Source organism: Pelmatolapia mariae, linkage group LG16_19, assembly GCF_036321145.2.
Source record: "Pelmatolapia mariae isolate MD_Pm_ZW linkage group LG16_19, Pm_UMD_F_2, whole genome shotgun sequence".
Lineage (NCBI taxonomy): Eukaryota > Metazoa > Chordata > Actinopteri > Cichliformes > Cichlidae > Pelmatolapia > Pelmatolapia mariae.
In genome coordinates, this window is record NC_086241.1 from 19,008,388 (window position 1) to 19,023,313 (window position 14,926).

At 37.3% G+C, this 14,926-nt stretch overlaps 1 protein-coding gene across 1 annotated transcript; it reads right to left on the reverse strand.

Moving 5' to 3' along the window:
* Window positions 1-230: 230 nt before the first annotated feature.
* On the reverse strand, window positions 231-14,913 carry LOC134645562 (nectin-4-like). The gene is made up of 8 exons (XM_063499045.2): window positions 14,734-14,913; window positions 14,314-14,616; window positions 12,792-12,885; window positions 3,292-3,446; window positions 2,601-2,700; window positions 2,405-2,474; window positions 2,009-2,125; window positions 231-1,410 (listed from the first exon to the last, which is right to left on the reverse strand). The coding sequence occupies exons 1-7, from the start codon at window positions 14,795-14,797 to the stop codon at window positions 2,036-2,038; spliced, it is 876 nt and encodes a 291-aa protein (XP_063355115.1). The 5' UTR covers window positions 14,798-14,913; the 3' UTR covers window positions 231-1,410; window positions 2,009-2,035.
* Between the last annotated feature and the right edge of the window lie 13 nt (window positions 14,914-14,926).

Genomic DNA, 14,926 nt, shown 5'->3' on the forward strand with positions numbered 1-14,926 from the left:
ATAAAAGAGTGTCTCGCTTATGTGCGGTCATGTTTGTGAGGTTATGTGCAGGCTTAACCACTAAAAAAATAAGTAATTATAACTCATTAAAACTATGGTTTGTCATGTGGAAACTGTTCCTGTTAGCTACTAGACAGCCATTGATGTGGGATATAGCAGCATTCGATAAAACAAAGAAATAAAAGGTTTTTTTTCTATATTAATAAGATATTCAGGGACATGCTGGTAATTTTTTTATTTTTGCAATTAAAGTCAAAAATCATGGATTCATAACATAAAACAGTAACTTGTGAAAACAAAAAAGTAGAGTTTGAGACATCCTGACTTTCCAGTTTGACTAAAATTGTACATTCTCCAAGAGCATTTTTTCCAAATAAGCTCTTCAGTTTATTCAGTCAGTTTAAAAAAAACAAAACAAAAAAAAAAACATCGATTGTGCCTGAAAGCAGTTTCTGTTAGCAGTGAGATAGAGGTTGCCATTAAACTTCCAGGGGCTGGATAGAATCTTCTTTAATTAACACTGATTCGTCCGCCAAGAACAGTCTGAATTTATCTAGCTCTATTTATACTTTTTATAGACTCACAACCACTGGCTAAATTATTAGATATGCATCACTAGTACCATGTTGGATCCCCTTCTGCTTTCAGCAGCTTCAAAAGCATATTCAGCTTAATATTAAATGATTAAAACACAGTTCCCAAGGTAATAATGTTGGTATGTTACTTGAAAGAATAAAGAATTTATGAAAATAGAGTGTGAGGTTTTTTTCCTTTTCTCCTGTGTAGTAGACAGTATTGAAACACGTTAGGTAACTCAGTCTCAAACCCCCCCCCCCCACTGCAGTTCAAAGTTGTATGACAAAGTTTCTAAGTTTTGTTTGCACAGGAGCCTTCACTGGAACAATGCTACGTTACTCCTCTGTCGTACGCAGCACTTCTGAGATATTTCGTTTGATAACACAATCAGTTGATCACTGTAATCATTCTTCTGGTCAAACCTATTATGAGTAAGCCAAAGCTACAGAGAAGCTGTGTAGACTTGTGAAATGAATGTAGTCAAAACACTGCTCACGTGAATTAGGAGTGGCAGGAGACTTGATAGATATATCATGGATAACAGGTGTGGTATACACACTAAAAATATGTGTACTGAGGAACAGGTTCTTATAATATTAATGCAATTACAATTCATTAAAAAAAGAGGTAAAAACATGAGCAATGTAACACATCATAAAGACAATTACAAAACAAAAAAATGCAGTGTTGAAATTTCAGAAAAGAAAAAAAAAACGTAAATCAAACACAGAAACTTAAAGCTGGTTACATTTAAAACAAGGCAAACAACACACTTCAATGATTTAAGGCTTTCAAGAAGTTGCTACAAAGACAAACATCCATCCCCATCACCATCTACCGAAAACAAAATAAGAAACAAACAAACAATAAAGTGTAAGAATATGACACAGTATATGACACACTGGAAGTTTTTGTGGTTGTGTGATGGTTTAAGGCTTTGTTTGTTTGGTATGCTGCATTGTAAAACCAAGCGGTCATAAACAACCAAAACTATGCAAGATAGAATTTAGTTGACTGAAGGTCAGCATTAATATATCAGCATACTTGGTTGTTTACTGATCCTTCAGATCAGTAAAACCCACCCCTAACCCTACCCTAACCCCTAAGCCTAGCATATTCATACATGCTGTTGCAAGAAAGTTTGCTCTGTGTTTTCACAGCACAGTGTCGAGACTGTGGAGAAGATACTAGGAGAGGTGCCTTTACATGAAAGCTTTACAATGGCACACAAGAGCAGCATAGCAGGTGTTTCCCCCTTTGTGGGAGAAGGTACAATAGGAGGATTACCACGACTCTACAAAAGGATACCGAGTTAACTATTCGCTGGACTACTACTGCCCATGTTACTGATGAAATGTCAAATTAGTCATGAGGTCCTAACATTCATAAATGGATAGATATCAATGGAGGGAGGAGTTTAAATGATACCAACCACTTTAGCCTGTTCCTTATCTGTTCATTAACCAGTCTGCAATGACACATTGGTGGTCCCCTCAGTACAGGTACTGTATTGTCCATTTTTGCTTTCCGCATCTGCCAGCTGAGATGTCTGAGGGAGACAATTCAGATCATTTATTTTAAACTGTATTGTAGTTATGACTGAATATGCAAGATTTTCAGAGTATCTGCAGATTTTACAAAGACTATTTAAACTTAACTCCTATAATAGTCACAACACAATAATGGTACAATAATACTAATTTTTTTACTGAGATGTTCAAATATTTCAAAAAAGAAAATTTAATAAAATGACTTGTACATAGCAAACAACTGCACACATATATTGAGGATTATGTTTATATTTGAGGGAAACAAAAGAGACTTCTACCTTTGCTGCGAGCATTTCTGCTTCGCCATTTGTCCCATTTTTAGAATCTTTTAAAACTAGACGACGTCTCCTGTGAAAAAATACAAAAGAATGACACAGCTGTTCACAGTTTATCATTAGGTCTGGAATGTTTGGAAGCGATAAAAACTTTAACTCTACGCCACCGCAACAGATGCAGAGTTATTGTTCGAAGTACTTTTGAGAATATCCAGATTTCGAATAACACCAAAGTGCAGCTGCAATGACATTCAGGAAAAACAAAAGGCCAAATAAAGTCCAAGCAGCAGAACATGTTCCTACAGGGACACAAAAAGGAAGAATAGAATGAGTTCCCAGTTTCATGGAATTCATTTTTATATTACATATTTAGATGACTCAGATGGTATTCAAACGCCATGCAACACCTCCAATTAACAAATTAAAGACTTCTTGTACTGACAAGTTCTGGTGCACTAAAGTACATGAAACAAACTTGACATGGTGGTACATGCTCTGAGCTTCAGTGGTGATTGAATAATATTGTGTAATGAACTCGTTAGAGGATCAGTTGCCTATTCATTAACTTGTTTGTTGGATGCTATTTGTAGTTTAAGACAACCACTTGTTAAGCTAAATTAGATGCTTACCAAGGAACCTGCCATTTGGACATGTCTGGAAAATCAGTGACTTTCCATAGGGAGAGATTTTACTCAAAGATTACATGTTCAAGTTTGTATTTATATTACCCTTTGGAGGGGTAGCACATGTGTGGTACTATTCTAGTTCATTCCACAGAAAATAAAACTGAATAACATCAGAAATGCACAACATCAGTTAAAATCCAAAACTCAGAAACAAATTCAGAAAGATTTGGACAAACTGCGCAGCTAAATTCAAGCTGACCTCACCTGATGCCACATGCACATAGAGCTGACTGTGTTTACTTCCATATGTGTTAGATGCTTCACACTGATAGAGGCCATTTAGATCAGAGGTCAGACTCAGCAGTTGTAGCTTCGCACCCTCTACTTTGACACCAGGTTGTGGCAAAGACTGGCCAGATCTGGAAAAACATGAAAGAAACTCAATATGGAATTTACAGAGAGGGCAGAAAACTGTGCCAAAAGTCACATAAATATTTTGTATTCTTTCATTTTAACACTTTATATGTTAAATAATTTCTTTCTTGTGTTAATGTTTTGTACTATACTACTTTGTGTCTATGAACAGAGCCCAGCTGTGTACCGTCTTGTACACCAGTTTATAGGTTAAGAGAATAAAAGTTAAAGGAATTTTTCCATTTTTAAATTAGTTTTTATTGTCTTATGTGGTGCATTGATTGGATGTTTCAATATGCCACATCTAAACAAAAAACAAGTTCTGATACCCAGCAATAAAACTACAGACAGGAAGGCCAAGAAGGAATACTGAGTGACACTGGTGCATTTGAATGTATAGAAGTTTATTCATAATGAAATATACAATTTAAATAAAACGTGTTTCAAAAAATGTTTTCTGTGATTCCTTTGTCTATTTATGAACTTAACACACTTGTAACTAGCAATCAGTTTAAAAAAATCATGAGAAGGAGTTTAGAGGGTGAAACATATTATTTTAGGACACAGTATTTCATTCAACTATGTCCTAACTTTCACTATGATCTGTGCACACATTCTGGAAATGGAAAGCTGACTCAGCCTACACACCCCACAGAGGTCCTGGACAGCCAAAGCAACACAGCTACAGTGGTAAATACTTCCATGTACTTTCAAACAAGTTTGAACTGACTTTTCTGTTGCACATTATAATTTTCTTATACTGAAATGGACCTACCTACTTCTGTATTTACTGCCAATATTTATTTTTCAAGTGCAATTATGCAACAAAGTTTTGCATCTTGCTTTTATTGGACAGTTTTTGAAGGTATTTTAGTGTTTAAAGGGGATTCATCTGGTTTGATGAATGATTTAAAAAAAATGTTTTCCCTCAAGACATGATGATCAGACACACATGTTTATGTGTGTGTCATCAAAAAGGGGGTTTACTGATTCCCGTTTTTGCTATGATGTCATTGTGTTTCTTCTAAAAAGTATTTGTACTGCAAGCCAACAAAGACTCAACAGTGCCTCTCTGAGTACAGTGTCATTTTTTAAACATTTCCTCTGGATTTTAAAGCAGCTACCATTTTGCCAACAATGATCTGGTTTTAGGTTTTAATTCACGTTCAGATGACATACCTGATGGTGACATGTCTGGAGGTATGGAGACGTTTAGGAGATAGGCCAGTGGACTTATTAAGCAGACTGTTTAACATTGACTTAATTTGAAAGCCTGATGCTTAGCCTTGTCCACCCCAGCTGTAAAACTCAGAAACCAGTATTATTTCTTATCATCTATCATCCACCTGGGCCTTACACAGAGTTTCTCTCTGATTTCTCAGACTTTTTATCTGATTTAGTGCTCATCTCAGATAAAATAATTATTGTTGGTGATTTTAACATCCATGTAGATGCTAAAAATGACAGCCTCAACATGGCATTTAATCTGTTATTAGACTCATTTGGCTTCTCTCAAAATGCAAAAGAACCCACCCACCACTTTAATCACACTCTAGATCTTGTTTTAACATATGGCATAGAAACTGAACATTTAACAGTGTTTCCTGAAAACCCTCTCCTGTCTGATCATTTCCTCAGCAGTGGAGAGTAGACTTCATCACAGTAGATGTCGTTCTGAAAGTGCTGTAATTAAGTTTAAGAATATAATCCATCCACTGTTATCATCTTCAATGCCCTGTACCAGCACAGAGCAGAGCAGCTACCTGAACGCTACTCCAACAGAGGTCGATTATATTGTTAATAATTTTACCTCCTCACTACATATGACTCTGGATACTGTAGCTCCTGTGATAAATAAGGCCTCGAACCAGAAGTACCTGACTCCGTGGTGTAATTCTCAAACACGTTGCCTAAAGCTGATTTATAAGAAAGCCCTCCGCAAAGCCAGAACATCTTACTACTCATCACTGATTGAAGAAAATAAGAACAACCCTAGGTTTCTCTTCAGCACTGTAGCCAGGCTGACAAAAAGTCAGAGCACTGTTGAGCCAACTATTCCTTTAGCGTTAACCAGTAATGAATTGTTTAACTTCTTCACAAATAAAATTTTAATCATTTAAGAAAAATTTACCCATAATCACCTCACAGATGTAATATTATCTACAGCTACTTTTAGTACCATTGATATTCATTTAGACTATTTTTCTCCAATTGATCTTTCTGAGTTAACTTCAATAATTACTTCCTCCAAACCATCAACATGTCTTTTAGACCCTATTCCTACAAAACTGCTCAAAGAAGTCCTGCCATTAATTAACGCTTCAATCTTAAATATGATCAACCTATCTCTAGTAATCAGCTATGTACCACAGGCCTTCAAGCTGGCAGTGGTTAAACCTTTACTTAAAAAAACATCTCTAGACCCAACTGTCTTAGCTAATTATAGGCCAATCTCCAACCTTCCTTTCATATCAAAAATCCTTGAAAGAGTAGTTGTCAAACAGCTAATAGATCATCTGCAGAGGAATGGCTTATTTGAAGAGTTTCAGTCAGGTTTCAGGACTCATCACAGCACAGAAACAGCTTTAGTGAAGGTTACAAATGACCTTCTTATGGCCTCTGACAGTGGACTCATCTCTGTGCTTGTCCTGCTAGACCTTAGTGCAGTGTTCAATACTGTTGACCATAATATTCTATTAGAGCGATTAGAGCACGCTATAGGTATTACAGGTACTGCACTGCAGTGGTTTGAATCATATCTATCTAATAGACTCCAATTTGTGCATGTAAATGGAGAGTCCTCTTCACACACTAAGGTCAATTATAGAGTTCCACAGGGTTCAGTGCTAGGACCAATTCTGTTTACATTATACATGCTTCCCTTAGGTAGTATCATTAGAAGGCATAGCATAAATTTTCACTGCTATGCAGATGACACCCAATTCTATCTGTCCATGAAGCCAGGTAACACACACCAATTAGTTAAACTGCAGGAATGTCTTAAAGACATAAAGACCTGGATGGTCTGACTTTCTGCTTCTTAATTCAGATAAAACTGAGGTCATTGTATTCGGCCCTAAAAATCTTAGAAATATGGTATCTAAATAGATTCTTACTTTGGATGGCATTACCTTGGCCTCCAGTAACACTGTGAGGAACCTTGGAGTCATTTTTGACCAAGACATGTCCTTCAATGCACATATTAAACAAATATGTAGGACTGCTTTCTTCCATTTGCGAAACATCTCTAAAATTAGAAATATCCTGTCTCAGAGTGACGCTGAAAAACTAGTTCATGCATTTATTACTTCTAGGCTGGACTACTGTAATTCATTATGATTAAAGTCCCTGAAAAGCCTTTAATTATTTCAAAATGCTGCAGCAAGAGTAATGACAGGGACTAGAAAGAGAGAGCATATTTCTCCTGTATTGGCTTCCCTTCATTGGTTTCCTGTTAAATCCAGAATTGAATTCAAAATCCTGCTCCTCACATACAAGGTCTTAAATAATCAGGCTCCATCTTATCTTAATGCCCTTGTAGTACCATATCACCCTATTAGAGCACTTCACTCTCGCACTGCAGGCTTACTTGTTGTTCCTAGAGAATTTAAAAGTAGAATGGGAGGGAGAGTCTTCAGTTTTCAGGCCCCTCTTCTATGGAACCAGCTTCCAGTTTGGATTCGGGAGACAGACACTATCTCTACTTTTAAGATTAGGCTTAAAACTTTTCTTTTTCCTAAAGCATATAGTTAGGGCTGGACCAGGTGACCCTGAATCCTCCCTTAGTTATGTTGCAATATGCATAGGCTGCTGGGGGACTCCCATGATGCATTGAGTTTTTCCTTTTCAGCCACCTTTCTCACTCACTATAGCTGTGTCCCAATCCAGCGACTGGGACACAGCTATAGTGTGCACACCTCGTACTACACACTTTGTAGTACGAGGACTTCACGGACTACGTATGGCGGGTACTACGAAGTGCGGAAGAATCATGATACTAACCGCGAGAAACGTTTCATACAGCATTGTTTAACAGAAATGAAGGAGAAAAAATGTTTTTTGTTCGTTCATTTTTTTATGCGATCCCTTTGATTTGTTGAGTATCTGAGGCTGAGACCACGGGACTGTAAAAACATGATTGTTGGGCTCCATTTCTGTACTGAACAGTCATTTTAAGATTAATTAGTAAATAACAATTAGCTTATGTCTTTCACAAGACTAAAGTCATCTCACTTTGGTAATGTAAATATAATATGGCCAATATTATATGTATTATTAGATTATTATGAGATATTACGGCAGCGAGCTTGAACTCTGTGTCATTCACTGAGCTTCAGTAAAGATTCAAGTTGCATTTATTTAAATTTCTTATCACCTTAAATCTTCACTCAAAGACAAGTATCTTTGACTGTGTATATATAGATGTATTATATATAAGAGACAAATATTGTTCGTTTAATTTGTTGGCATTATTACATTTGGCTCAATGCTTACATATATGTGTAAAAAGAAAATGTACGAGCTGTGAAAACTGTTTCTGACAGAATGGAGAGTAGACTGATATATTAAATATTCCTTTATTGGGTGAGAAAATCAGACCATGTCATAACTGCTTTAAGTCATACAGAATAGATATCAGAGCCTTAAACAGGCTGACTTCTGCTAAATGGGTCAAACTGGGCAGAAAGTAGACAAACACATAACATCCTTATAGAATATGATGTAACACTATAGATCAACTTACCTCAAAATATATCAAGCATAAAAACAATTACAGCAATATGATGCAACAAACACAGCAGTACTACTAATCCAAAATACTCAAAGCTTCATAGAACTGAAACAAACATGGACATTTATTTTTAGGTACATTCTGCTGCTGATACATACTTTAGGTTTCTGAATATTAAACTTGTTTCTGCCTTTCATTGTGTGTAACTTGAAGGTCCTGAGTACTTTCTCCCACACTGAAAACACACCTTTCACTTTATTAAAAGCACCTTATCTAGCGCTTTATTTAGCATGGCACTTTAAGCATAGATTTGCACATGAAGAACATTTGCATACAAGAAGTTTAATTATTTATCGAGTATTTTAAAATCAGTTGGTAGCCTCCTGCACAGCTGCTCCTCAACAAGAAATGTGGTGGTTGTCTGTGAGGAGAAAGGAATTGTTACTGGGAGCAAAAGGTTACCAGTAAGGAGAACTAACGTAAATGTATATGCGAAAAGTCTAGAAATAAAGGTGGTGCAAAAAAGTGACTGAGATGTGATTACTCACCTTTCTTTCCTGTGTCCTCTCTGGGGTGTTTAGGCAAATGTTTCCCCGGGGGTCCAGACGCCATTTAAAGGTTTTGGAAGAGGCCATGGGTTAAGGGAGTGTGGGGAATCTTTTGTGCTTGGGGTTTTTGGTGTTTTTATAATAATGGTATGGTGTAAGAATAAAGTGTGAAATATTTATTAATATGAAAATGTATGTCTATATTTATTTATTGAAATTGATGTATTGTATAACGTGGTGGAACGTTGGAATTTGAGAACTAACCTGTTAGTGGGATAACCGTTTAGCCTGTGACAGCTGAGTATTTAATGCTGCTAGTTGTCATTAGACAGTGATTGCTGTTTTGTGAGGAGAAAAGGCTTGATATATGAGTCATTGTTATGTCCTGAAAGCTATATGGTGAATAAATACCTCTTGTTCTACTATGCTTGTCTTGGTCTGCCTCACTGTAAATCCAGCCACGAAAGGTCGCCCTGTTACAGAAACCAATTAGTTTTAATTAATTGAATGTAACAAGAAAAAGATACAAAACTCCACAGGACCCTGATTGTCTCATTTGCATATCCTCAGACAAATGCTGCCATTTTAAGAGTTTTCACTGTGGTGGACCAGCTCTGTACTCTTTAATGCAGGGGTCTCAAACGAACCGTGGGCTAGTTCTGGCACCGACAGTGGAGGGCCACTTTAGTGTTGAAGTAGTACAAAAAAACAAACAAGAAAACACCACTAATATTTCCTCAAATGTAGTGTTTTGTTTGTTTTTCTTAATTTCAAATATTGTATAACAAGACAAAACTGCAAACATGAACGCATTTTTTTTCTCTCTCTTAACTATCTGAAGCCTTTCATTGAACTACGTGGCAGCACATTTGCTATAATTGTTTGTATTTAACAAAATAAAAATGCAGACATAAGTGTACACATTAGTTTTTGACTTCAAGTGAAAATTGTTTTCTTTCCAAATAAATCTGTCGCTGACCTAACACAGCCAATCCCTCAACATGTTTGTACTCTCTTGTTACCTCAGCCAGGTCCACGGCTCTGAACTGTGCTAAGGAGACCTCTGGCTAATACTTTGGGTTCCGTGTCAGGCTCATAGCCGGGAACTAGCTTTACTGTCTGGGTCAACTTTGCTAGCGAGAGACAGAGAGAGGCGTTGGAAGGCTGCTCCAGCAGAACTTTATTGTTTCGGAGGAAAACATGAGCACACTGTACAGTCGAGTCTTAACAGTTTACTTACAACTAGGCTCGTCAGGCACTCTTTTTGGCTGCAGTGGTTATTATTATATGTACATGCTTCCATCTCCTGTTTCTGGTCTGTAGCACCTCGTACTTTTCGACTTTTCTTTTTCAGTCCCACACGTTCTCCCTGCAGCAAGGACTACACCACCCATGAGGCTACAGTCTTAAAGGGCCATACCTGTAACACTCTGCTCATACTGCCTTCATATTAAATCATTTTTCAAATAATACGTTTTGAAAATATTTCTTCAGATCAATATGCCGCAAATGGCCCACAGGGCGCGAGTTTGAGACCCCTGCTTTAATGAATCTTATTTGAAATGTTTCTTAATTTGGTAAGTAAGCAGTCCATTATCATCTAAGTTCGCATTAAGTTTCTTTCGCTTTCTTAATTTCTTTCAAATTCAAAAGTACCAATTTCAGCCTTGAGCTCTCTGTTTGAAATGTTTGTCTTTAGATGGGAAATTGTAGAATGTGATCTAAACCTGTGTTAACAATAGAGGTTTTTTTAACATCTTGTTTTTACTTTCATTGGAAGATATCATCTTTCTTGATACACTTTACTTTGCTTGTTTTTTCTTAATGTCAGTGTTTTTAAATTAATCAGAGAAGAAAAGTTTGTGAAACTTTTAATTATTCAAGATTTCTGAAAGTCAGAGAGTAAAGTGTATAACAGGGGTTCTGCCAAGGTTACTTGTTCTAGTTGTGCAGTAAAAATGGTTAAAGTGAGATCACTCTTAATTCTACTCAAAATAATTGAGCTAAATTGAGCTAAAACGTTAAGGTCAAACATTATGTTAACGCGTTTATTTTGTGTGGCTCGATGCAATAAATCTTAGCAATTTCAGTAAAAATTAATAAATACTTTATAAAGAAAGATGTCTTTCTATTGTAACTACAACATATCCTTATACCACTGAGAGCACTAGCCTTCCACTCCTAGGTGCTTACCACCCGTAGGAGGCACCATAGCTATCGGGTGCAATCTGTATTGGATGGTAGTTGAGGATGAAGGCTTTGGATGCTCTTGGGCACTTGGTTGACACACCTCTGCAATGTTTGGTGGACATCTAGGGCAATACATCTGGGTGGCAGACTGTGGTGGTAGTTCCCTTTTTAAAAAGTGGATCCAGAGTCTGTGCCTCAGTTACAGGTGGATCACATTCCTCAGCCTCCACGGGAATGTCTATATTATGGTACTGAATGTCCATCTGTTAGTTGAACCTCGGGTTCAGGAGGAACAATACAGTTTTTGTCATGGTCATGGAATACACTCACCATTTAATCGTGTCCCTCATGGCTCTCTGTTGTGACCCAGGAATTTGATATATCTGGTCCATCATTACGTTCCCATTGTTATTTGGTCCTTGCACAACTGTAGTAAGAGGTGGTCCATTTTGCTAGTACTAAATCAGATCTGTTCCGAGTGGGTGTTGTACTTTGCCAAGGCTGCTTTTTTCACTGATTTTTGTTTTTGTTTTTATAGAGCTAATTTCTAGGAGTATCCAAGGAGCGGAAGGTTTTCTCTTTGGTGGCTTTGGGATCTTTTCTCTGGTTTTTGTGGATGATGTGGTTATGTTCGCATCACCAGGTGGTGGCCCCCTAACAGTGGCCGCTAGCAGTGGGATGGTTGGCAGCTGAGTGTGAAGTAGCAGGACACAGAATTTGTTCCTCAAAATCTGATGCTATGGTTCTCAGTTGGAAAACAGTGAAGTGGCCACTCCAGGTCAGGGGCTAGTTGCTCCTCCAAGTAAAGGTGTTTAAGTGTCTTGAGGTCTTGGTTACAAGTGATAGGAGAGTTGAGCAAGAGATTAAGAGATGGGCTTGGGCCATGAGAAGACTACAACAGTATGTCACTAAACTCTGACTAGTAGATGACTCACCATGGCATCAGCACATTTGTCTTTTAGCAAGATGAGCCATGTATGTGGCTCATATCACTTCACGCAACACCCAACTCTGTACTTTTTCTCCATGCAGGTAGTGATTCTGCTCTTTCATGCCGGTTAGTATGTCCACAGCAAAAGCTAAATTCCAAACCCAATCTGTGTAACTCAGCTCAGAAAAATCGTCAGTTTTCTCAAGTAGCTCCAAAATGAGAAAATCTCTTGTTTGAGCTCCCACGCTCATTGACACACTTTCCCCAAACATAACCAGCGTTCATTGAAGCGGTAAACCTTTAATGTTACTCTAGCATGCTGTCTGTGCAGAAAATTATATAGCCTAGGCTGTGCTAGCAGGGTGTGGTTTGCACTTTACCACTGCACTCTGCTTCTTTTGTGCAATAAAAAAAAAATCCATGTCTTCACTCTTCAAAGGCTGTAGACTGCTCTAGCATTTTCCTCTGCCCTTCATACCAATTAAGATCAGCTGATTGTAGCAAAGTGCTTATGAAGAAAAGGTATGCTTGATGTTTGTTTTTTCCCTTCCTATCCACCATCATTCACATAACTGAAGAACCTTTGTAACACATAATTGTAATGCAAGTAACGGCATATTGGTAACTAATGAGATTATTGAATTTAGTATAGAATTTAGTAACATGCTCTATTACTGTATAACTGAAAATGTAATGTCATTCCAGTAAAGGGTTACTTCGGAACACGTTTCACCGAATACTGCTACATAATGTGATATGGCCTGAAATAGAACACCTCTCTGTCTCTCTCAGGGCTTTTTTTTTAGGTGCCAGAGAACATAAATCAAACTCTCAGGGTGCAGTTTAAATTCTTTTCAAACCAGCTCTTGCAACACATTATAATTAAGATAAACTAAAAAAAAAAAAAAAAACGTTGAGTACTGAAATGTTCCAGTGCAAACTAATTTACCTGTTCCAGTCATATTTAGCTTCTGGATTGGCTGCTGCCACACACTCAAATGTGTCCTCTGAAATCCGTCTGACGTTCACTTCTGTGGGAGAGACTGCAAAAAAAGAAAACAAGAAAAGTTTTAATCCTGAAATAAGGAAATACAAACGATGTCACAGTAACGTTTCACACATGTTTGAATCCTAACATGTCAGATAAAGTCATACATTTTGGTGAATTTTTGCTATTTTTCAAGGTCATTTGGGGAAACATTTTTTTTTCTTGTTGCATTCTGACACTGCTATTGATTTATGCTACTTTGCACTTTATACACACAGAGACCACAGTGGATACCAGAAATGAGTAGTTATGCCTGTAAAATACATGTGTGGCTGGTGCACTGGAGTGCAGGGGTCATGCTCTCTGTTGTTGATTGAATTTATATCTAATTTATATAAATCAAAGCAGCCACAAAAATTACACTGGCATTACTTGTAACCTGACTTCATGGTAACCACTGCTACTTTGTTTGCTTCTCATATGAAATGATAATTAATATAAATAATCCATTTATACGTTACACAGCTAACATGCACACTGCTGTGCTATTTTACAGGATTCTAAAAAAAACATCAAGGATAGTCTCTGGTGTGAGATTTGAAACCATGCCATTATCTTTTCGTGGCAGTCATACATTTCCAAGTATCTTCACGCTAAGTTTTGTCTTTTGGAGGAATTGCACAGAAACATAACATTGCAAATGTATCACACCACTAAACGACAAGCTACTGAATGAGCTTTCTTTCTCTTTCAAAATAGCTTAAATTATTTTTGTCTTATGGTATGACCCAACAAGCCTCTTCCTTATTATCAATTCATCCTTGTGAGAGCAACTTTTTCATTTAGATTTTTCTCCACTTCGAAAAAAATAGCTATATGTCTATTTCTGCATGATGTTACTTGTCTTTGACAGCTGAAAGTGACAGTTGAGTCACATCATTCAGTCAGAAGCAACAATGTGGTAACAATGCCCTTTATCAGCCATAACCTCTAGGGAAAGTCATGAGATCAGTGATGAAGTGGCAAGAAAAAAATCCTGAAGAAGAAGAACAACTTTAAATATTTAATGCTTTCTGTTGCAGAAAGTATGTAACTGAGGGTTACTGTCTAACAAAAAACAATCTAGAGTATTATAAAAAGCATGAATGTTCAGACTTTGCTTTTTTAGCATTAGATTTGTACATAGCCAGATAACACAGATTAAACAGTGAAGAGAAATTATTCAAGACGTTTTGCAGACTTTCTGTAGTTTAGTAATTAAACCCTGTCGCCTAGTTTAATGCTGGGTGGTGTGTCTGCGTGCCACTTTAAAAAGCAAAATTGCACAACATCACATTCAGATCATAATTCTGACTTGTCTTGTATGACAGCTGTCATACAAAATAGTTTTAAACAAAAGATCTGATCAAATCTGTAAAATTCCTAAATGAACAGTGACACAAAAGAAGACAAATAATAAACTCTATTAACAGCTGATACTCACAGTAGACCTGTATGGTGAAGGGCAGGGTTTCCTTTGTAGACAGGGAGTCACTGCTGATGACACACTGGACCTGGTGACCATTAATCTCTCTCATAGGAACACCAAACAGAGAGCTGACTGTGGTAGTTGTACCATTGTCATACTGGGTGGAATTTGTTGTCATCCTCACTTTGTCTGCCAATGTACCAGTGAGCCACCTCACCTCTGCAGGAGGCTTCGAGCCAGCAGCCTTGCAGGTAGCAAATAAAACCTCTTCTTTGCCCAAAGTGGGAAGATTGTCTGTGATGTTTGTGAAAGGAGGCACTAGGAGAGTTACAGCACACAAGTAAGTCCACATTCATACAATATGGTGAAAATAACTGTTGGACACACAAACACAGATAATATTCTAAATAAAAGTTGTTGTTTTTTCTTCCATACCAAAAACTTTTAGAGGTATTTCAGTCTTCTGATTTCCACTGGGAAACAAGGTGAAGATGCACATGTAGCTGCCTTCATCCTTCAGTGTAACATTGGATAACTGGAGAGTTGCAGTTTTGTCATTTAAATTCCCAATATATTTAAATCGATCATCACGTCCATTGACAAACCGTGGGTCTTCATTTGGCCTGAC